The sequence below is a fragment of the Arachis duranensis genome, chromosome 2, assembly GCF_000817695.3.
Source record: "Arachis duranensis cultivar V14167 chromosome 2, aradu.V14167.gnm2.J7QH, whole genome shotgun sequence".
In the NCBI taxonomy this organism is placed as follows: domain Eukaryota; kingdom Viridiplantae; phylum Streptophyta; class Magnoliopsida; order Fabales; family Fabaceae; genus Arachis; species Arachis duranensis.
The window spans coordinates 4,699,394-4,721,410 of NC_029773.3; the positions used below are offsets into that span (position 1 = coordinate 4,699,394).

Below are 22,017 nucleotides of genomic sequence, written 5' to 3' on the forward strand. Positions count from 1 at the left end.
CCTTCAACCATCACTTCGCCACTCTAGCTACTCCCTGTGGTGGTTGAGCAGAATCAAAGACAAGCCATGCTTCAAGAATCTCTCCTCTTGGCCGAATCTTCAACGTCCATTTTTGAGCATGTAAGGCTCAAGATAGCCTCACCAAATCTAACCACATTTGGTAAGTATCTTAGCCACAGCTCACTTTTATTTTGGTGTGTTTTCTTGCCATCATTAGCTTGATGGTCTTGATGCATGCAGCTTCTTCCTTTTCTTTGTTGATGAGCACAGCGTCCATGGTTTACTGGACAAAGACCGAAGAATGAAGAAGAAAGAGATGAGAGAGAATTAAAGAATCTGAAGAAAAGCAATGTAGAGTGGTTAAACACATTAATTTGAGAATAGCTTGCTTTTACTTCCCTTAGCTTAGAGTGGCGTGTTTGTCATAATAGCCATCAATCAAATCAGCTGAATTTCTCTCTCATGTTCCCCATGCATTAATTGACAATGTAATAGATTTTGAAATCCATCACATGGTTAAAGGCTTGGTTCCGTTGGAAGCACTTTGCTTTCATTTTTCCTTGGTTTCGGACCAAGCTTGGAACCTTTTATCATTAATAGAATTTGGGCTTGTAACATTGAGATTAAAACTGGCGCATTTGGTTAACATTTGCTTTCCTGATAAAATTGATTTCGGATCAAGCATAGAGCACATAAGAAAGCATTTGTTTGGGCTTGCAACAATAATGTTTATTCTGGCCCATTTAATAATTCAGCCTCATATAGCAATGCTGATTTTTAATTTTGGGCTAGCAACATCTTTGTTTTCCGACCCAAGGTAAAATCTGCACAACAAAATTATTAATTAAGCAAATATGAAATAAGATCAAATTAATAATTTTGTAATTTAATATTTTAATAATGTTTGTTCATCATCAAAATTTAATAAGAGTTTTCCAAACTCATCAAAGTCCTTAGCTAAAGTTTCTGAATTCTAATCCCTTTGTGTATGCATGTTTTAGTTGATCTATTCAACAAATGAGTATAAAAATCTCTCTGTGCTTTTGCAATGAAAATTACTTCATGATGTGATAAGTTACTGCAATAGGCACTTAGTGCATGTGTATTTAGTACGTAATAATACTAATTTCTGTATTTTACTAATTTTCTATTCGTTAATGAAGTTTATCCAAAAGTAATAATAGTGATTTCAATTTCTCAATCATTTATTTCATCTACAAGAATTGAATACACAAGTTCAAGCATTCAGGCTTCTATTTTGTTTAAATTCCGTTATAAATAAATAAAAGCAATGATTAATAGAATAATATATCAGTTCTAATATAGACCTAGAGTCTAAGCTTGTGATATGAATTTAAGTTTCTTTTATACAACTTTTAATTCTTTTAGTTACTGAGGATGCGGAGGGTGTGGATATAGCGTGCTTTGTGCCTTGGCTTTCTCAGTGAGAGAGAGTAAAACTAACCATTTCTCCATTTGAACTGCAGCCATAGAAGCAATTGTTGAGAGTTAGTAGGCTGCGTGTAAAATAGTAGTCAGTGACACTCAAATGAGGTCTAAGCATTGAATAAAGGAAAAACTTTTATTATAGCCATTAAGATCTACCATACCATCATGTTGAAAAAGTTACTTGCTACCTCCATCTTTGTCACTTTATTTTAAGTTTAAGACCCGGTGCATGAAGCAAATAATGAAAAACTATGCAAATTATTATCTATAGTTCTTAAGGAAGTCGTACCTTTTGATGCAATGTAATGGTTTTAAAAGTTTTTACTACAATAGTATTTTGTTTCTGAGTTAGTGTTGTTTAACTTGCGGTTGAGTGGGTTTGTACTAAAATGTGTTAGCAAATTTAGAGTAAAGAGGTTTACGCCCAAAAAAAGGAGCAAAGAGGGCAATATATTTAAAAGTTACTCACATAGAATTCTTCAACTAAATTCCATGCTTTTGTAGCTTTTATCGAGCAAAATTTGCCAATTATGTTTACTTTTCTTTTTATTTTGTCTAGAAATTATTTTTTCTAAAATGTTGAGTGTGATTTCTTTTTGCATTCTTTAGACAGAGTGTAGTTCTTTCTCAAGTCACAAACACTATCTGCATGTTTAGCTGGTGACCGTCTGCAAATAAAAGACCCGGTAATAGATGTTGAGTTATCAGAGAAAAGTGAATTTCAGCTACTATGTCTCCTTCACATCCAGTGGGATCAATTTCTGGTGCGGAAAATGGCAAAAAAATAAGTCTGTCTTTTTTTTCCCCAATATCCAGACACATTTAGTAAAAAATAATATAGTAGTTATTTATAGATTAATAAGCGGTATGCATATGAACAAAAGTCTACTCAGAATGATTTTTTTATGTAGTTATTAGTTTTTATTTTGGGTGTGTTATATATATATATATGAGTCAATGTGAAAGAATATAACCTTCATATGATGATGGACAAAGATCAACCATAGAATATCACAAGAGTAGATTTTGGTATACAGAAGATAGATGATAATAAAATGAAAAAAGTAAAACGTGTTGTAGCAGCAATAAAGGCAAAAATTCTAGCAAATGAGAAAGATGACCAAATTCGAGAACTAACTTCTTCATTGATTGAAAAGCAGGCAATCTCTTAGCATATAAGGTAGTTTCTTATGTTACTCATTCTGTTAGTGATGGATCTTACATATTTTTTGCTTATCTTACTTCATCATGGAAGTGTTTATTTACTTTTGGTTTTTTAGAAAAATTTTGTGCTCTTTGGTGTTATTACTTTAAGTGTTTTGAATTTTATTGCTTCATTGTACTAAGTAGTAGTATTACTGATGTGAAGTTGAATCATTTCAATTAAACTGAATTTAGTCCTGAAGGCATGAATTACAAAATAGTCACTTTAAAGTTTAGCTATTTAGATAGTAATATACTACTATGTATGTTGTGCTTATGTTCGTTTGATAATATGCAGTTGCAGGTTACACCAAAGACAACGATTATGGCCTTGCTAGTGAGAAATGGTTTTTTATAGTTTTTTAAGTAGTTTTGTCAATAATCCTATAAAATATTTTATTGGACCTATAAAAGTAATAAAAAGTTGAGGACATCTCCTTCATTTTTTATTTCCATGAACGGATGGCTTCAGATATCCCATGTATATACATACCAAAAGCACTGGATTACTTTCATAATTTCATTTTCAACCAATTTCAATTAAACAAGTCATGTATCTTCAATCGAGATGTTGATAAATTATGTTAATGTGAAAGTCATAGTTTTATTAAATGAATAAATTTTCTATGTTGGTGTCATTTTAAATTTTTCTTCTATTCTCTTTGCTAATTGTTACAATAGTTATGGAAGAAGCTGCATGATGTTATGCTTTTTTTATTATTCGAAGTTGTCTTATTCTTTTATAATTGTTATTTGATGGTAGTCTCTTTTATTATTTTAAATTATTTTTTTTTTATGCTTTGGAGTGCCAACGTCTACAGTATGGTTCTCTATTCATATTTCATTTGAGAAATTTGGTTTCAATCATTATAAGTTTGCTGATAATATTTTTAATGTATTTTGTAAAAGACTTCATTTACAATTAAAGAAAGTAAATCAAATATTTTATTACTAATTTATAGGCAAATTACTATCGATATCTCTTATTATGCTAATTTTAAATGCTGCAAATAAATAATATAGAATTATCTTTTAAAAGTAGAGTTATCCATTTATTAGCCAAGCTTAAATTTGAATTATGCAAATGACTTTTTTAAAGAAATAACGATTGTGTATTTTATTAGTGAAAGTAATTTTGAAAATAGTTGCTATCATGACAAACAATAAATTAAATATTTTTTATTCAAAATTTTGGTGAAGGAAGGTTAATTTGAAATAGTTAATTTTATCTTTATATAATAGTTAATTTATCTAATTTTTTTTAAATTGTTAAAATATATTTTAAAGGTTACCATTTAATAAAATTTTAAAAAATATAAATTAATTGGATTAAACATAAGTAAATTAATTCTTTTAATAAATATATATTAATTTTTTAGTAAACAAACTATACATAATACAATAAAATTGATTAAGTACACAACTCACGCAGATTATACCCAAAAGTTCTAATAATATATCTAAACGTCACTTAACTTAGTTAGTATTTATTTTGCGTGTGATTATAATATAAATTATTTTTATTAAAGTTTTACTTTTTTTGAATTTTATATTAATTAACAAATTATAGCAATATTTATTTAAACACATAAACATAATAGCTTTTACATTTAAGTAGAATCTATTCATATAGATAGAGTAAAAAAATATCAAGATTATTGGATATCTAAAAAGTAAAAATGAAACAGTTTTATATATTATACAATGAATTTTTATACACAAGAATTTTTTCAAATTAAAAGTAACAATTATTAATAAATAAGTACCAATAAATTTATGCAATAAAACAATATTTGGTCTAGCGCGAATTTTACACTAGTTTGAGGAATAAAAGGTACAGCCTGTTCTTTTTTGGCCTAATATGTATCTTATTTTTAATAACAAAAAGTTCAAATAGATTTGATGCGAGCCAACTCACTAAAATTAAGATACATTCGAGTATGAAAGAATAGTGATAATAGGCATGTTTATACAATAGAATTAGGAATAGATTTTGGCAAATTTCTTATACCATTTTATGGTATGCTTTATCTCAGAGGTTTTTTTATTGGTCTTTCTGATGATTAAATAATTGGATGTATTATGTGTTGTGTTGCACAGGTGTTGTAGACATGCATCCGGTTCATGGAATTATGAATGAGATAGAGTAACTTGTTAAATTTGGAGAGTTTTGAAATTAAATTTGAGAGTAAAAAACTTTTGTATATAGTTCCTTCATATCTTAATTTGGATATAGTTCACTCTCCCCACAGAGAAAAGTAGTGATAAGAGACTCTGGATTCTGAACATGTAACACAATTGAACATAAGTATTCTATGAACTACTATGTGTGTGACCATCTTTTGGATTCGGTTTTGGAACAACAGTTTCATTGTAAATTCTATTTTTTCCAGCATAGTTATTTAATCTTGATCATAAAATAACGTGCTGGTTGTGGCATTATACTACTGTTCCCATATTATAACTAATTTCAAAAGAAAAATTATAGAAATGAACTTGTTTAGTTTTCCTCCATGGTAGTGTTACTGTGGTGGTCTCCAGCAAGCTCGTCTCCTCCAATGTCTCCTCCAATGCCAACGTTACTACCTCCAGTAAACACTTAATTCTGTCAATATTTATTCACACAAAAGACAACAACAACAACAACAACAAAGCCTTGTCCCAGTAAGTGGGGTCGGCTACATGAATCAAACGACGCCATTGTGCTATGTCATGTATCAAAGACAACATGTCACTGAATCTTTATTATTTTGAGACAACATGCTTAAGGGGTCTTTTATTTATTTAAAAAAGATGGGCACTAAGTTTGATAATTAACCATTTAGGACAAAAAAGAGATCTACCAAATAGAATTATAAAAGACACTGAATTTTTATATGGAGTTGCAAATAATGAATAATAAGAAGGGTAAAAAGAAGAAAATATTGTAGTTAATAACTATTTTAATGAAAAGCCAACAAAAGAGATACTTAGTTCAATTATACTTCTACAATTTCAAAGACTAAACCATGAACCGAACAATTTACTTAAGTGAATTAAAGCCAAAAAAAAGTTTGAACAAGGTAGGATGACTAATCTTGATTTGGCCCAACATAGCATCAATATTATTCTTAATCTCATCATCATTCAGAGAAAGGCAATTGCTTCCTCTAGTTTTGAGAAGCCAAAAAAATAGAAGAAATTATGTGCATCCACAAACTGTAAGAAAAGATTTTGTACATATATAGTAAAAACTGATAGAAAAATTATTCAATACCAGAGAAGAAATTTCTGTTCTTTTTTGTTTTTTTACTTTGAATTTGGGATTATCCAGATTCTTATACAAACAAATATCATCAGAAAAAAATTACTCTACCAGATGACATCAAACTAATTTAATCATGTCTAGTTTACCAATAATACCAAATGAGTAGTGAACCTTCAACCTGGTCCAAGTAAGAAAAACAAACAATGCAGAACTCATGAATGGATCCAGCAGCACATCAGGAAAATTGTGTAGTTACAAACAATAAATTTTGAAGGATTTGAATGACAACAGAAGTAATAATTTGATACCTTCTATCTACCAATATGCAACAATAACTAACAAAGGCTACGGAATCAGAGGCATACAGATCACTAAGAATTAGTGAGGAATAAGAAAGAATATATTCACACATCAACAAACAAAATTACGAAGATAATATATTCACAAAAATAGTTCTAGGCTTCTAGCATCAACAAAAAAATTCCGACGTCCAATTTAAAAAAGAAACTAAAAAGTTAATACCTAAAGTTTGTCAAGTTTCTGTCTATGGTCATGTTACTGTGGTCTCCTGGGAACTCATCTCCTCCAATGCTAATTCCTAAAGTTTGTCTAGTTTCAGTTTATGGTCATGTTACTGACGTCTCTTGGGAGCTCATCTCCTCCAATGCGACCGATACTGCCTCTAAGGTTGATCACAAAATTTCCATCCTTAATCATGATAGGGCCAACCTCGGAGTGAAGGTCCAAGCATGGTGGTAGACAACTCTTTCGAATCACAGATTGAGCCATACAATACCCTGATAGAAATTGTTCAGTGACATCAGTAGGAGCAGTTTCAACCGCGCAGGTTTTCATCTTCTCCTCAAGATATTGAGGTATTGAGGATGGAACAAGATTTTCAGGCCCAGATGTCAACAGAGCATAAGCTTTCTGATAAAGCAGAGTAACCTACATCATCCCAATCAAACAATTTAACAAATCAAGACTGACATCAATCAAATGCGCTAATGAAAAAGCTAGATAATGATAAATAGAGGATATACAGGTAATGATGATCGATCAGGACGAGAATGAGGAAAATTCCATTCCAAGTCGGCAATCTGAGCGGATATTATATCATGCAGCATCCTGGCACAGTTTACGGACAAGTCAATGGTGGCAGATACCTTCTTAGCCTCAAGAGGCAGTATGAAGAACCAATGTGAAGCATCATTTAAGGCGTCCTTGGCAAGGCGATGGCCTTGGATGGTGGTGAGATCGCAGGAGATAGCAATTTGGGTGCAGAGGGCTCCCAGGTTGAAGAGAACAGAGGCCTTCTCGAAATGAATATGGTGCTGAGAAGACTTCTGTTGTGGGTTGAAGGCATCGTACCAAACAAAGATAGGCGGATTAGGCAAGTCAGTCATAAGGAACAAAGGCTCAATCATGCAAAGGCACTTGAAATAGTGGAGGAGGCAGTCACGGCGAACGGGTAGAGAGAGGTCATCACGCAGCATTTCACTACGCAATTTGTTTAGCATTTGAAGAAGGCCTTCTACTCTCTCTGCCACGCTCTCAGAGTATTTGAAGACAAAGCAGTTGCGCAGAGTCCCGTAGAGGTCTAAGGGCTCAGTCTTCTTCAAAGGAAATGCCAGAATATGTGACGGAAACGAAGATGAGCGGATTGCGAAATTTGTTGGATAAGGAGGAGGCATGTCCCATGGGTTAGCCACCAGCTTTCCACCATCCATAATCTTGAAAGGGCTGTACTCGGAAAGGATGAGGTCAAGGTATATTCCTTCTCGCTTGGCTCTCCACAGGACCGCGTGGCTGCAAATCCCTCCAATTAGTTTTTCAGTGACAGATTCTGCATCATGACCAAGAGGATAATATTGGAGCAATGAAAATGTTTCAGGTATCTGGGATTCGGGTAGGATGGATGATCGCGTCTGATGAGCCTGCACCTGAAAGTATTTCTTCTTCTGACGAAGATGAGGTATCCAAGTTTCGTCAAATGAGCAGACATGTTTGATTGCAGCCGAATCACCAAATATCAGATCACCTGCTCTCTGATAATGCTTAAAAATCTACATCATCAATTCATCATCATCATCATCATCATAATATTAAAAATCTAAAATGAAAAAATAAATGTAAAACCAATCAAGAGTGAAGACTGACCGATTCAAACGAAACGGCAATTCGATGTTGTTGGAGAGCGGGACTGGCGACGGCGTTGTTGTAGTTGTTGTCGTCGTGGAGTTGTTGCTGTAATTTGAGCTCGGAAGCCTGAGCGGAGAAGAGGCTGTGCAGAGCCTCGGCGAAGACGAGAGTCAAGTCGAGGGTGGCGGAGACGCCCTTGGCAAAATCCTTCCAGAGTTTGAAGAAGAATTTGGCAGCGGCATTGAAGGCGTCCATTGCAAGGTGACGGCCAAGGGCGGTGTTGTGGTCGCAAGAGGCCCCAATCTGGCTGCATACGGCGCCAAGGTTGAAGAGAACATCAGCCTTCTCCAATTGGATGCTGTTGCGCTGCGAGGAGACCCCATCCTCATGCTCAGGGAGGAAGGCGTCGTACCAGAAAAAGGTGATCGGGTCGGAGCCGGCGTCGGAGGAGACAGCCGTGAAGAGTGGGTCAACCATGCAGAGACATTTGAAGTAGTGAATGAGGCAGTCACGTTGCATGGAAAATGAGAGGTCCCCAAATCGCTCCACTATGTCCTTGCGGCATTTGTTAAGGGTTTCGAGAACGTTTTCAACTTTCTGTGCATCGCTCTCTGAGTATCTTGTCGCTACCAAATTGCGTAACGGCCTGTACAGCTCCACCGGATCAGTCTTCTTCACTGGGATTTTCAGCACCCTTTCTGGATTCGGGTTCGGGTTCAACAACCTCTGAGTACCGTTGCTCATGGCGATGGCGAACCAGGGTAGGATTAGGAATGAGTAAATCGATGAAAATCGGAATTGGATTTGTGATTCCTCTTTAACCTATTAATATATCCAATAAAACATTATTTCTGTTTTTATTAAACGGGCCTAAAGACACACCTTGGATTGGAGAATTCTTGTTCAACAAAAATCCAATCTACCCGAACTAGAAATAAAACTTGGAGGCCAAACACAAAAATTTATTCCTATTTTTATATATTTATACAATGCAGATAGTAGAGGTAGAAATTCTGACTATGAAAGCGAGGTTGCTAGTGGTGATGGTGATCGGACTTTTTTTTGTATTTAACTTTGGAAAAGGAGGGTTTAAGATGCTTTTTAGCAAAAAAATTACATTGTCTCGTAATAATAAATTCAGAGATCTTATCCCCCTTCTTTTTAATTGAGGGTCGCGTTGGCTTTTGAATAATTGCATCCAAATGTGTTAATCTACACTCACCAAATCATAGTTTGAGTTTTCTCTGCGCCAAATCAAACACTAACTATAATTAGCAAATTTGGATAAATGGGTCAACAGCAATAGCAAAAGATGTAACACTACAATATTATTTTACATGGTCCAGATAATATATAAACGGCAAAGCAAGATAATCAGACTTTGGGGATTATCATTCTTGATACTAGTTCAACCACCAATAACACCAACCTAGAGAACAAATCTTGTTTATATTAGAAAAGGTAATAATAACAGTAATACATTCTGTAAGTAATTTTTTAATGACCAGTAAGCATAGACAAATAAGAACATGCATACAAAAATAAAGCACCAAGCAGATAGATAGTCAGAATTGAAAGGATTAGACATGAGCAGTGCCTTGGGTGACTTTGGATCCTCGCATCTATACTTTCCATCCGGACCAATTCCAAAACCTTTTGGATCAGCAAATATGTTCTCCAGAAGCTAGCTGCGGGGAGGGGGAGAGCTCTCATCAGCAAACTCGACTGCATCTTCAAGGAGCTCCTCGATTTTCTTGTCCACAGCCCTTCAATTTCAGAGGCTAACTTCTTGTCAAAAAGATATTTCTTCAATGCTCTCCTTTATGACACACTCTATCCGACATATTACAAAGTAAAACCTCGACTCTAGGTCTATTCCCCTCCCTAACTCAACTCGCCAACCTCAGCTGATCTACACTTTGCTCATAATCAAATAACAACACCCACGATTTAACACTTACACCAGCCCAAGACACAGGGTTCGTCTCATCTATGGCCACCTCCATTTTCTCTTCCAAAACCTAATATTTTCCCTTATTCTTCTTTTTTCCCATTCTAAAACACTCCAAGCCAACACTTTCTCGTACAGAAATAACAGAAAACATTAACTTCTGTTTCTCATACTCCAAAAGCCTTTCTCTAGTAACTTGTTACATCAAAAGAACTAAAAATGAGAACATCAGATAGAACTCCAAGCAAACTCCCTCTTGAATTCACAAACATTGCAAGTTATCAAATAGATGACCCCTGATAAAAACCATTCAAATCATAAATAGCATCTCCACCGTCCATTACACCCACTCCCCTTTTAGTATCAATTATAATGGCATAAGGATTTGTGACTGTAACTGCTAGGGGTGGCAAGCGGGGAAGCCCGCCCCGCCCCGCCTAATTAGGCGGTCCTAGAATCCTAGCCCGCCCCGCCTAATTGCGGGCTGGCGGGTTAAACCCGCCAAAGCTCCTCTTTTTTTTTTACTAATTTCTAATCAAATGGACTATTTCAATTACAATAAAATAGTGCTATGTAATACATTTTGTGATTTTGATTTTTAAATTAATAATATATAATAAATTTTAATTTTAATTATAATGAAAAATCATATGATATATATATTTTAGTTATAAAAATAATAATTAACAATAACATATAAAAAGTATAAGGTGGATAAATAAAAAAGAAAGATTAAAAAAAGAGATATATTTTTATTTTAAAAAAATAATTTAATTATAATAAAAGAGACATAGTATCATAGTTATTAGAATGTGATCGGACTAGTCGGTTCGATTAGAAATCAATAAATTGGTGGTCTGACTGGTTCAATTAGTAGATCATACCAACATTTGAACCGATCATCAACAGTGGTCAAATCCATTAAAAATAGGTGAGTTCTACCCAACCCCCTCTAAATCAACATGTAAATTACCCCTTATGACATGGCATGTTTTAATTGGATGTTTAGTTTTAGTTTGAGTTAATTTAACTTAATAAGAGTTAATATATTAACTAAAGTAGAGTAACTTTGTAATTAAATATTTTTATAAGAGGGAAGAATATATAATTTCTGTAAACATTAAAAAGTAAAGTTATATTTCTTATCATTGTTCAGAAGTTCAATGCCCATTTTTCCATTCCTCTCTGAAATTGAAAGAAAAAATAACTCAACCTGTACCCTATTCGTCTTGCTTAGGGTGTGTTTGGCAAACGCGTTGGAGAGGAGAGAAGTACGTTTGAGCTTCTTGAAAGTTTCACTTTTATGTTTGGCCATTTTTATCTTTCTGAACGCAGAATTGATTCTGCTTCTGAAAGCACGTTCAGGAGAAGCTAAAATTTGTAGCCTCTGCGTTTCATGGTTACTTATTATCCTTGGAAAATTAGATGAAAATTTTATTTTTTTTTACCAACCCTACCCTTCATTTTCTTCTTTGAAAAGGATACCAGTAACTATTACCTTCACAATAATTCTTTGTAGTTCTTCCTACTTTTTCATAGTTGTTCGTTCTAATTTATTTTTTCATTAAAATAGTTCAGATTTGTTTTAATCACCAGCAAATTGAATATTTTAATTTTTTTATTTTTAGTACTCATTTTTATATTTTAATTTTTATATTTTTTATTATATTTTTTATTTATATGATAAATATTTTTATATTATTTGTGTAGTGTTCTGATTTCTTATGTTATATTTTTATGAGTTTTTTTTATCATTTACTATATTATTTTTTATAGGTATATTTTTTATGAAATCTTTTTTTTTATTTTTGTTTGGCTTTGTTCATATGATTTTTTATTTATTTTATTGTATTTCTTTTATTCATATGACAAATGTTGTTGACTTTTTTTATGATATTTTTATTATTTTTTTGCTCATATGAATTTTTTTTTCCTATCCTTTACTGCATTGTATTTAGGTTGTGTATGAAATTTTTTATTTTTTTATTTGATTTTATTCATACGAATTTTATTTATTTTTATTGTATTTTTTTGTTCATATGATATATATTGTTGATTTTATGGAATTTTTATTATTTTTGATCTGTACGATTTTTTTTTCATTTTTTGATGTACTCTATTTTTGTTTTGTATTAATTTTTATATTCTTTATTCTGACCTTGTAAAATTTGTAATTATAATTATTATATACTACGTTTATTATCAAAATTTTGTATAATATAAATGATGATCCTATAAAAAAGGATAAAATAAATAAAAATTTAATTATAAGTAACAATAAAGCCATAAATAATGAAAATTTATAGTCTAAAATAATACTAAATTAAAGAGTACTAACAGTACTATAAAAATTATAAAATATTTTCTTTTTGTTTGACATTATAAAATTTATAATACTATCTTTCATATTTTTATTTTTTATTGTATTTATTTTATTTATATGATAAATATTTTTATATTATTTTTATTAGCGTTCTGATTTTGCATATATATAAAAAAATTATTTAAACTGATGTCTCTTTTAGTAATTTTTCATCTAAAAATGATTTTGAGTAGTATAATCTAAACAACATTTATTTTACTACAATCAATTTTGATATAAAAATTACCAAAAATAAATCACGTTAATCCAAACTAACTTTTCATCAAAATCATCAATTTTACAAAAATCAATTTTATGCAAACTCCCGTTTATAAACCGTAATCCAAACACACACTTAGTCACCCAACGTGCTCCATATCTACATCCTATATCAAGATCATCATGATGATAACCTGAAATTATATTATGTTGACATAACAGCTTACTAAAATAGTAACCATTCACGCAGACAATGAACAAATGATCTAAACAAGTGGCCCACGGATAAACTCGCGTTGATGAATTTTTCACCGTTGTAGATCACCAATGGCTGTACTGCGTCAATATATTCTTCAATTTCAATTAGGAAACAGAGAGCAAGTGCGATGGTTTCAATTGAAGGACAATTTTGGGGAAATGACACTGATACTTCGTCATCTTCTTCCTGATGCTCAAACCATGCTGGAATTTTTTTCCTAAGGATCAACATTTGCAAGAAGTCTTCACGATTTTGGGTAGCTGATTCTGCAAAGCCACAACATGCCTTTGATATAACATCATCAGTTGAAAACAAGGGTTCATTTGTTCGGAGCATGATTTGGGGAAGAAACAAAAAATTGAATTTTTAATAGTTTAGTAAATTATACAATTACCCATTTGGGCTATAATTTAATTACCAATAGTTTAACTATAGTTAACATAACTACCAATTAGAGAGTGACATATCACAGAGGGTAATATACATGTTATTATAGGAAGGGTAGAGTAAAATTTACCATATATATATAATTAACTGATATTAAAGACTAATTCTCATGTTATTATATTATAATTCTTCATAATAACTATTAGTTTCTTTTTTATTTTGTTATTTTTTTAACTCAAAACCTCAAACTCTTCTCTCTAACATAACTATTATTTTTCAACATATAACACGTTATTAGCACCATTCCGATTCCCCTATTTTCAGAATTTTCAATAAACAAGTTTTGGGGGCTTCTACTGTCCCAATTCTAGGGGTGTCTATGGATCAGATCGTATCTGCAGATCCACGGTAAATATCCGCATCCGATCCAAAAATTGCGGATACGATTCGATCCACAAATTGATCGGATCCGATCCGCACCCTTTGCAGATCTGATCGCGGATATCTGCTCTACATCCGCATATCTGATTTGCAGATCCGCAACATAATAATTAAAAAATAAATAAATAAATATATATGTTTGGTATTATATTTACTTGTTTGTATGTTTTAGTTAGAAATTATTATTCATATATTGTATTATTTTATTTTTGTTATTTAGAAAGAGTTTGATTAAAAAAATTTTAGGAATAAATAAGTTTAAAAGTATGAAAGAAATATTTTTATCGAATTTTTTTACCTAGAAATATGACTAAAGAGAAGGTTTAATTATGCAGATATATCCGATATCCGATCCGGCACTAAAAAGCGCGGATATCATATTCGATCCGATTCGCGGATACCCCTACCCGATTCTGAGTTATAGATCAACAGCTCAACCTGTTTATAGTTAAACAATCCCACAAGTCAAGTTTGGGAGCTATGATCCTACTGTCACAACTCGGTTTAAAAAATCTATAAACTCGAATCAAGCTAGAGTCAAACATGTGCCAATCTCAACTCACCAAAAAGATTTCTCCGCAAATCTCTCTAAACAAACCCATAACAAGCCATCAAAGCTCAGATACTGAATAATTAGAAAAGCTCTAAGGAACACTTTCAGAAATATCTATAACCGTTCCAACCACAACAAATTTATATATACAAGTGATATACTAAGTCGCAGGTACATTACTCACTCTTAATACCATTTCTATTATTTCGTACTCGCATCGGAGTGACATTACAGTACTCACCATCACCGTTCTTGGAAACGGTTACTCACACAGGAACATATCTTATTTTTAGAATTTGGATCCTCTAAATTTTGTATTTTAACTTTAGAGAGTAAAGTTTGATCTCTCATCCTTGAATAATTTCTCTCTCATATTTTTTTGGTCTCACTTATAAAATAAATGGTGAGAGATCATACTTTATTTGTTAAAGTGAAATTTAAAATTAAGATGATCCAAATCCTTATTTTTAATAACAAAAAGTTCAAATAATTCTAGTATCAAAGAATAGTGATAATATGCATGTTTTATACAATAAAATTAGGAAATAGATTTTGGCGAATTTGTTATACCATTTTATGGTATGCTTTATAGAGGTTTTTTTTTATTGGTCTTTCTGATGATTAAATAATTGGATGTATTATGTGTTGTGTTGCACAGGTGCTGTAGACATGCAATTATCCCGGTTCATGGAATTATGAATGAGGTAGAGTAACTAGTTAAATTTGGAGAATTTTGAAATTAAATTTGAGAGTAAAAAACTTTTGTATATAGTTCCTTCATATCTTAATTTGGATATAGTTCACTCTTCCCACAGAGAAAAGTAGTGAGAAGAGACTCCGGATTCTGAACATGTAATACCATTGAACATAAGTATTCTATGAACTACTATGTGTGTGACAATTCTTTGGATTCGGTTTTGGAACAACAGTTTCATTGTAAATTCTATTTTTTTCAGCACAGTGATTTAATCTTGATCTTAAAATAACGTGCTGGTTGTGCCATTGCACTACTGTTCCCATAGTTAGGAAATATTAATGATTTATTCCATGCATAAAGATTATATTTAGAGTAAACACTTAATTATGTCAATATTTATTCACAAGAAAGACAACTCAATCCTTAACCAAAAAAAAAAAAAAAAGACAACAAGACTCCCAATCTTTATTATTTTGAGACATGCTTAAGGGGTCTTCTATTTATTTAAAAAAATGGTCACTAAATTTGACAACTATGCATTTAAGACAAAAAAGAGATCTACAAAATAGAATTATAAAAAAGACATTGAATTTTTATAGTTGCAGATAATGAGAAGCCAACAAAAGCGATACTTAGTTCAATTATACTTTTATAATTTTAAAGACACCATGAACCTCACAATTTACTTGCGCGAACTAAAGCCAAAAAAAGGTTTGAACAACATAGCATCAATTTTATTGTTAATCTCATCATCATTCAGAGAATGGCAATTGCTTCCTCTAGTTTTTCCTTCGTAGAACTGTTGACACTAGCAAAGTCTTGCCTTACATAATACAATGAGAAAGACTAAGTGGAGAAGCCAAAAAAATAGAAGAAATTATGCGCATCTACAATCAGTAAGAATAGATTTTGTACACATGTAGTAAAAAAACTGACAGAAAAAATATTCAATACCAAAGAAGAAATTTCTTTTTTTTGTTTACTTTGAATTTGGGATAATCCAGGTTCTTATGCAAACAAATATCATCAGAAAAAAATTACTCTACAAGATGACATCAAACTAATTTAATCATGACTAGTTTACGACCAATACAAAATTTAGAGGATCCAAATTCCAAAATAAGTAGTGAACCTTCAACCTGGTTTAAGTGTGAAAAACAAACCATGCAGAAGTAGTCATCAAAGGATATTGATCTAGCAGCACATCAGGAAAATTGTGTAGATACAAACAATAAATTTTGAAGGATTTGAATGACAACAGAAGCAATAATTTGATACCTTCTATCTACCAATATGCAACAATAACTAACAAAGGCTACGAAATCGGAGGCATACAGATCACTACGAATTAGTGAGGAATAAGAAAGAATATATTCACACATGAAAAACAAAATTGCGAAGATAATATATTCACAAAAATAGTTATAGGCTTCTAGCATCAACAAACAAAATTCCGACGTCCAATTTAAAAAAGAAACTAAAAAGTTAATTCCTAAAGTTTGTCTAGTTTCTGTCTATGGTCATGTTACCGTGGTCTCCTGGGAGCTCATCTCCTCCAATGCCTCTAAGGTTGATCACAAGATTTCCATCCTTAATCATGACAGGGCCAACCTCGGAGAGAAGGTCCAAGCATGCTGTTTGACATCCCTCTTGAAGCAGGGATTGAGCCTCGCAATACCCTGAAAGAAATTGTTCAGTGACATCACTAGGATCAGTTTGAGCATGGCGGGTTTTCATCTTCGACTCAAGAAATTGAGATATCGAGGATTGAACAAGATTCTCAGCTAAAGGCCCCAATGTCGACAGATCATAAGCTTTCCGACAACGCAGAGTAACCTACATCATCCCAATCAAACACTTTAACAAATCAAGATTGACATCAATCAATTGCACTAAGAAAAAATCAACTGAAAAGCTAGATGAAATACATACAAGATATCCAGCTAATCCAGCTAATGATGATCCATCAGAATGGGAATGGGGACACTTCCATGTCAAGTCGGCAATCTGAGCCGCTATCATCTCGCGCAGCATCTGGACACAATTACTTAATATGGCGGCGGCATTGAATGCGTCCATTGCAAGGTGACGGCCAAGGGCGGTGGTGCGGTCGCAAGAGACCCCAATCTGGCTGCATACAGCGCCAAGGTTGAAGAGAACAAAAGCCTTCTCCAATTGGATGCTGTTGCGTTGCGAGGAGACCCCATTCTCATGCTCAGAGTAGAAGGCGTCGTACCAGACAAAGACGATGGGGTCGAAATGGGAGTCGGAGGAGATAGCGGTGAAGAGTGGGTCAACCATGCAAAGACATTTGAAGTAGTGAATGAGGCAGTCACGTTGCATGGGAAGGGAGAGGTCCCCTTGCTCCACCATGTCGCTGCGGCATTTGTTTAGGGTTTCCAGAACGCTTTCAACTTTCTCTGCATCGCTCTCTGAATATTTTCTCGCTACCAAGTCGCGTAACGTCCGATCCGGTACAGATCCACCGGATCACTCTTCTTCAATGGGATTGATAGAACCCTTTCCGGGTTCGGGTTCAACAGCCGCGGATAATGGTTGCTCGTGGTGACGGTGTCTGACGATATGATCAGGACGACGAAGCAGAAAATCTACGAAAATGGAATCATACACATCTAATATATGCGCGCGCAAGTGTCGGATACTGTGATTTATTTTCAATGTAAAAAATAACTAAATTTTAGAATAAATCTCACTATTTTACTTTTATTACAATAATTAAAATTAAAAAAATAAATAGGTCATTTGTTAGTAAATGATTCAATAATAATAATAAGAGGAAAGTACTGTATTCATCCTCAACGTTATGGGAAAATTTTAAGTTTGATTCCTAATATTTTAATTATTTTATTTTTATTTTAAAATATTTAAAGTGGTATTAATGTTATTTTATTATTCACTAATATTTAATGAAATTGATGTATTATTAATAATATTTTGTTAAAATTATATTTACTAAATTTCTTTTTATTCTTTTAACAAGTTCAAATCCCATTTTGCTATTTTTTTTCTTCCTTCTCAAACTCTTCTTAGAAAATTAATAATATAAAAGAGAGAAAAAAGAAGGGAATAAAAGAATAAAATTTGGGTTTGAGAAAATGAAAGTAGGAGAAGAAAGTTGAGTAAAGATAGTTCTAACAAAAATATTATTAACAGTACATCAATTTCGTTAATTATTAGTGATAAATTTGACAGTAAGATAACATCGACATCATTTTAAATATTTTAAAATAAAAATAAGACGATTAAAATATTAAAAATTAAAATAGAATTCACCCAGACGTTAAGAACTAAACCAATATTTAATCCTATTTTATCCTAATAATAATAATAATGTGTACATTTATGAGTAGAAATGTATAAATACAACTATCATGACAAAGATATACCAATATAAAATATTCAACCAAGAGTGAAGAGTGATACAATGAGACTACAGTACAAGCTAAGAAATGATGTAATATAGCTAGCTAAAGCAAAAACATTGGTACAAGAACTAGCCTCTAAGGTAAAGCTCAATAAGATCATCAGGTACATGAATAGGATTCTCACTAATGTATTTGAGGAAATTAGATATATTCTCTATACAATCACCTAGAAAGATTGCCCTTTCTCAAATTAGACAAGTCTAGAGTGCGAAACAAGTGAAGTTCTTGGATGAGAGTGAAGTTCAGTGATCATTCGACAATTTTCATCACTAAAATGACTGATAACCATATGAAATGTCCCCTCCCTGCGTGCAATTGAAAAAGAATAATGTAAATAAGGAATATTTAGGCAACATAAACAGAAATAAATACACCATAAATGTAGCATAAAGAAGGATCACCTGCTTGGTTCAACCAATTCAAGAATTCGAGATATGATGGCTGATCGAATAGTATAAAAAAACCTCATCTTATAAACTTCTCACCCAGCTAATTGATCTCTGAATCTGTTTAGCAATTAGCATAGGCTTGCAAATAATGGGATATAATATAATAAAGGAAACAGTGGAACCAACACATCCATATCTTATAAGTATGTCAATGATCACTTGACTCACCTAACGATCATGCCTAATTCTGATGCCCAAGAAAACAAAACAATGCATATGATACATATATATGATATAAACATGTTAAGTAATAATCGATTGATGGAACAATGAAGGTAAGCAGTTTCAGGACCAAAAAAATGCATACAACCAAATTGCTTTGATTAAATTTGAATATCAACTAACAAGTAAAGTGACATCAGAAGAAAAATTACTCTACCAGATGACATCAAACTCATTTAATCATGAATAGTCATCTATCAACAATACAAAATGAGAGGTAAACCTTCAACCAGGTTAGGTAAAAAAACCACATGATCAGATGATACGGAAAATTGGGTCAACAAAATCAGAAAAATTGGAAAAAAAAAAGAATTAACAATAAATTGCATCATCAGGAAACTCTGCAGATACAAACAATAAATTTAGAAAGATTTGAGTAACAACAGAAGCAATAGTTTTAAACAATAATAATTAATTGATCTCAAACAAGAAAAGAAAACGAGGACATTTGTTAGAATGAAAAGACATATATAACCACAAAAAGATGTACACATTCCAGTCAAAGGAAATATTAATCTACTATTTTAATTTGGAAGGGAAAAATAGAAAATAAATTAGAGAAAGAATGAGCGACCATACCTTGTCACAGTTTCACAATAACTTCAAAATTGCTTTATTTGGAAAACAGCATTTAAGAGCGTAGGAAGGTTTTTACCAATCTTTAGGCACAAAATAAGGAGAAAAAAGTATATATAAAATCGCAAAAAGTTGCGAAAGAAAAATGAGAAATTTAAATCAAGTTAAGTGTATAAAAGATAAAGACAGCAGAATTTTGACTCAAGATGAGAAAATCAAGGAAAGGTGGGAGAGCTATTTCTATGAATTAATTAATAAAGGATAAAAAACTCTTCTAAGTCTTGGTTGGTTATGCACGAGAAAAGAAGATCAAAACTTCAACTACTATCAAAGGATTCGAGACTTTGAGGTAAAAGAAGCTCTAAAACATATGAAAAATAACAGGACAATAGGACCTGATAATATCCCAATTGAAGTTTGGAAAGGTCTTAGAGAAAAAGACATCAGTTGATTAACCAAGTTTTTTAATGAGATTTTAAGGTCAAAGAAGATGCCAGATAAGTGGAGAAATAGCACATTGGTATCTATCTACAAGAATAAAGGGGATATATAGAGTTGTAAAAACTATAGAGGGATCAAGCTCATGAGCCATACCATGAAGTTATGGGAATTGGCGATAGAACAGAGGCTGAGACAAGAGACACAAGTAACAGAGAACTAATTTAATTTTACACCAAAAAAATCCATCACTGAAACTACATACCTGTTAAGAAGAATGATGGAGAGGTATCGTAGTAATAAAAGGGACCTACATATAGTGTTTATTAATTTGGGAAAAACATACAATAGGGTACCAATAGAGGTCTTGTTGAGTTAAGAAATTAACTAAATTAATTAATGATGACAAACATTATTTTTGAGCAAAATAAATAATTAGTGTTGATTAATTATATCTACTTATTAACTAATTGTTTATTGTTGCAGGCCAAATATTAATAGCCCAAAAGGGAATAAAAGGCAATTCAGCAAAGAATATTGGGCTGAAAGAAAAAGAAAGAGCCCAAGCAAGAGCAAAGGATAGAAGCCAAAGAAATCAGATGGGCCAAACGGGTTACATGATCCAAGCCCGAACTGGTTTCAGAATTGAAATTCCCTCTCTCTTGCTTAACTAAAAGCAACGCTCTTCTTCCTTCTAATCAAGTCACATCAAGATTTCAGAAAAAGCAAGAAAGAGAAAGAGAAGAAAAAGCTTCTTCCATAAGCCATTAACCAAAGAAGCAAGAGAGAGAGAGTTGAAGCTTGAAGCACAGAAGCTAAAACAGAAATCCCAAGCTAAATCAAGCTTAAGAAAGGTGAACCATATCATCTTGCATGAATCAGATCTTCATCCTTTCTTCCCTACTCTCTACTCTATCCGAAAAATGGCTTTGAAGGGAAAGTTGCTCTCTGCCCTATTCTGCTGTGTATCTACGGTCTTAATCAAGACTTGGGGACCAAGTTGGTATTCAAGGGTTCAGATTTGGTCGACCATTGGAAAACAAGTTCGGTTACTTCTTCATGGCTTTCGGTCAAGTTGGAAAAGTCAGAAGCAAAGGTTACTCTTTGATGTTAAAGATGAAAAAGTGAATCTGTGAGTGGGTGAAGCTCAAGGCTCAAGGTGTTGACCTTGGATGAAGAACCAAAGAACGTGCAAGAAGATAAAAGAAGAGCTTGCTGTTCATTCAAGGTAAGGAGAGAAAACCAGAGTTTGAGAAGTTGAGTTCTGTGAAGTATTCCCTGTGAAGTTCCTCTACTTGGACAATGCTATAGTTAGGTGTTAGCATAGCCAATGTCAAGTTAGGTTAGAACTTGAGTGTGAAATTGGTGTATGTAATACTGTTAACTATAGTGAAATTCTTCCATATTTGTGGAGGAGACTGGATGTAGGTTGCATAGCACAAAGCAACCGAACCAGGATATATGCTGGTGTAAGCTTTTTCTTCTCTGTCATGTTCTGTTTTCTGTTTTTCATGAGACAAAAATAAATTGTCTCATAAATTTCCGCTGCTGAGTTCAAACAGAATCAGATTCGTAGCTTTGCTTAAAAAGGGTCAAAACAGCAAATTAAAAAGGAAGGCATAGATTCAACCCCCCTTCTCTAAGCCTACCACAACCTTCAATTGGTATCAAGAGCTAAGGTCTCAAGAATCAAGCTCAACCGCTTGGAGCAAAGATCCAATGGCGAACAACTTGGGCACAACCACAGTTGCCTACACCCTCACTGAAGGTCAGTCAAACAACCGACCACCTTTCTTCAACGGGAAGAACTATTCCTACTGGAAAGAAAGGATAAGGATCTTCATCCAATCCATTGACTACAACCTATGGAAGATCGTTGTGAGCGGTCCAAAGATCCCAACAAAAACAAGTGCTGATGGAGTGGTAACTCCAAAAGAAGAAGCTGAATGGAATGAAGATGATAAGAAGAAGATAGA

General features: G+C 32.9%; 3 protein-coding genes across 5 annotated transcripts in view; 1 reads left to right on the forward strand and 2 right to left on the reverse strand.

The window, feature by feature from the left end:
- The window catches only part of LOC107472909 (CBL-interacting serine/threonine-protein kinase 9), a 39,094-nt gene extending 24,078 nt beyond the window's left edge, over positions 1–15,016 (forward strand). Inside the window, exon 15 of the mRNA XM_021134803.2 lies at positions 14,872–15,016. The gene's annotated coding sequence lies outside the window, so the exon portion shown is untranslated. The remainder of the gene's footprint in view (positions 1–14,871) is intronic.
- LOC127739568 (uncharacterized) lies at positions 4,870–8,970 on the reverse strand. 3 transcript variants are annotated; one of them, XR_008005734.1, is made up of 4 exons: positions 8,060–8,970; positions 6,943–7,965; positions 6,422–6,847; positions 4,870–5,234 (listed from the first exon to the last, which is right to left on the reverse strand). XR_008005734.1 is itself a non-coding variant. In XM_016092433.3 (3 exons), exons 1-3 carry the CDS (start codon positions 8,783–8,785, stop codon positions 6,515–6,517), a joined length of 2,082 nt encoding a protein of 693 aa, XP_015947919.1. In that variant the 5' UTR covers positions 8,786–8,970; the 3' UTR covers positions 6,351–6,514. The 3 variants fall into 3 exon arrangements, 1 of the variants encoding a protein (XP_015947919.1); XR_008005735.1 differs by having other exon boundaries at positions 4,870–5,238; XM_016092433.3 differs by lacking the exon at positions 4,870–5,234 and having other exon boundaries at positions 6,351–6,847.
- Positions 15,017–16,055: 1,039 nt separating the features above from the next.
- Positions 16,056–16,950, reverse strand: LOC107472910 (uncharacterized). The gene is made up of 2 exons (XM_016092436.3): positions 16,843–16,950; positions 16,056–16,746 (listed from the first exon to the last, which is right to left on the reverse strand). The coding sequence occupies exons 1-2, from the start codon at positions 16,942–16,944 to the stop codon at positions 16,414–16,416; spliced, it is 435 nt and encodes a 144-aa protein (XP_015947922.2). The 5' UTR covers positions 16,945–16,950; the 3' UTR covers positions 16,056–16,413.
- Between the last annotated feature and the right edge of the window lie 5,067 nt (positions 16,951–22,017).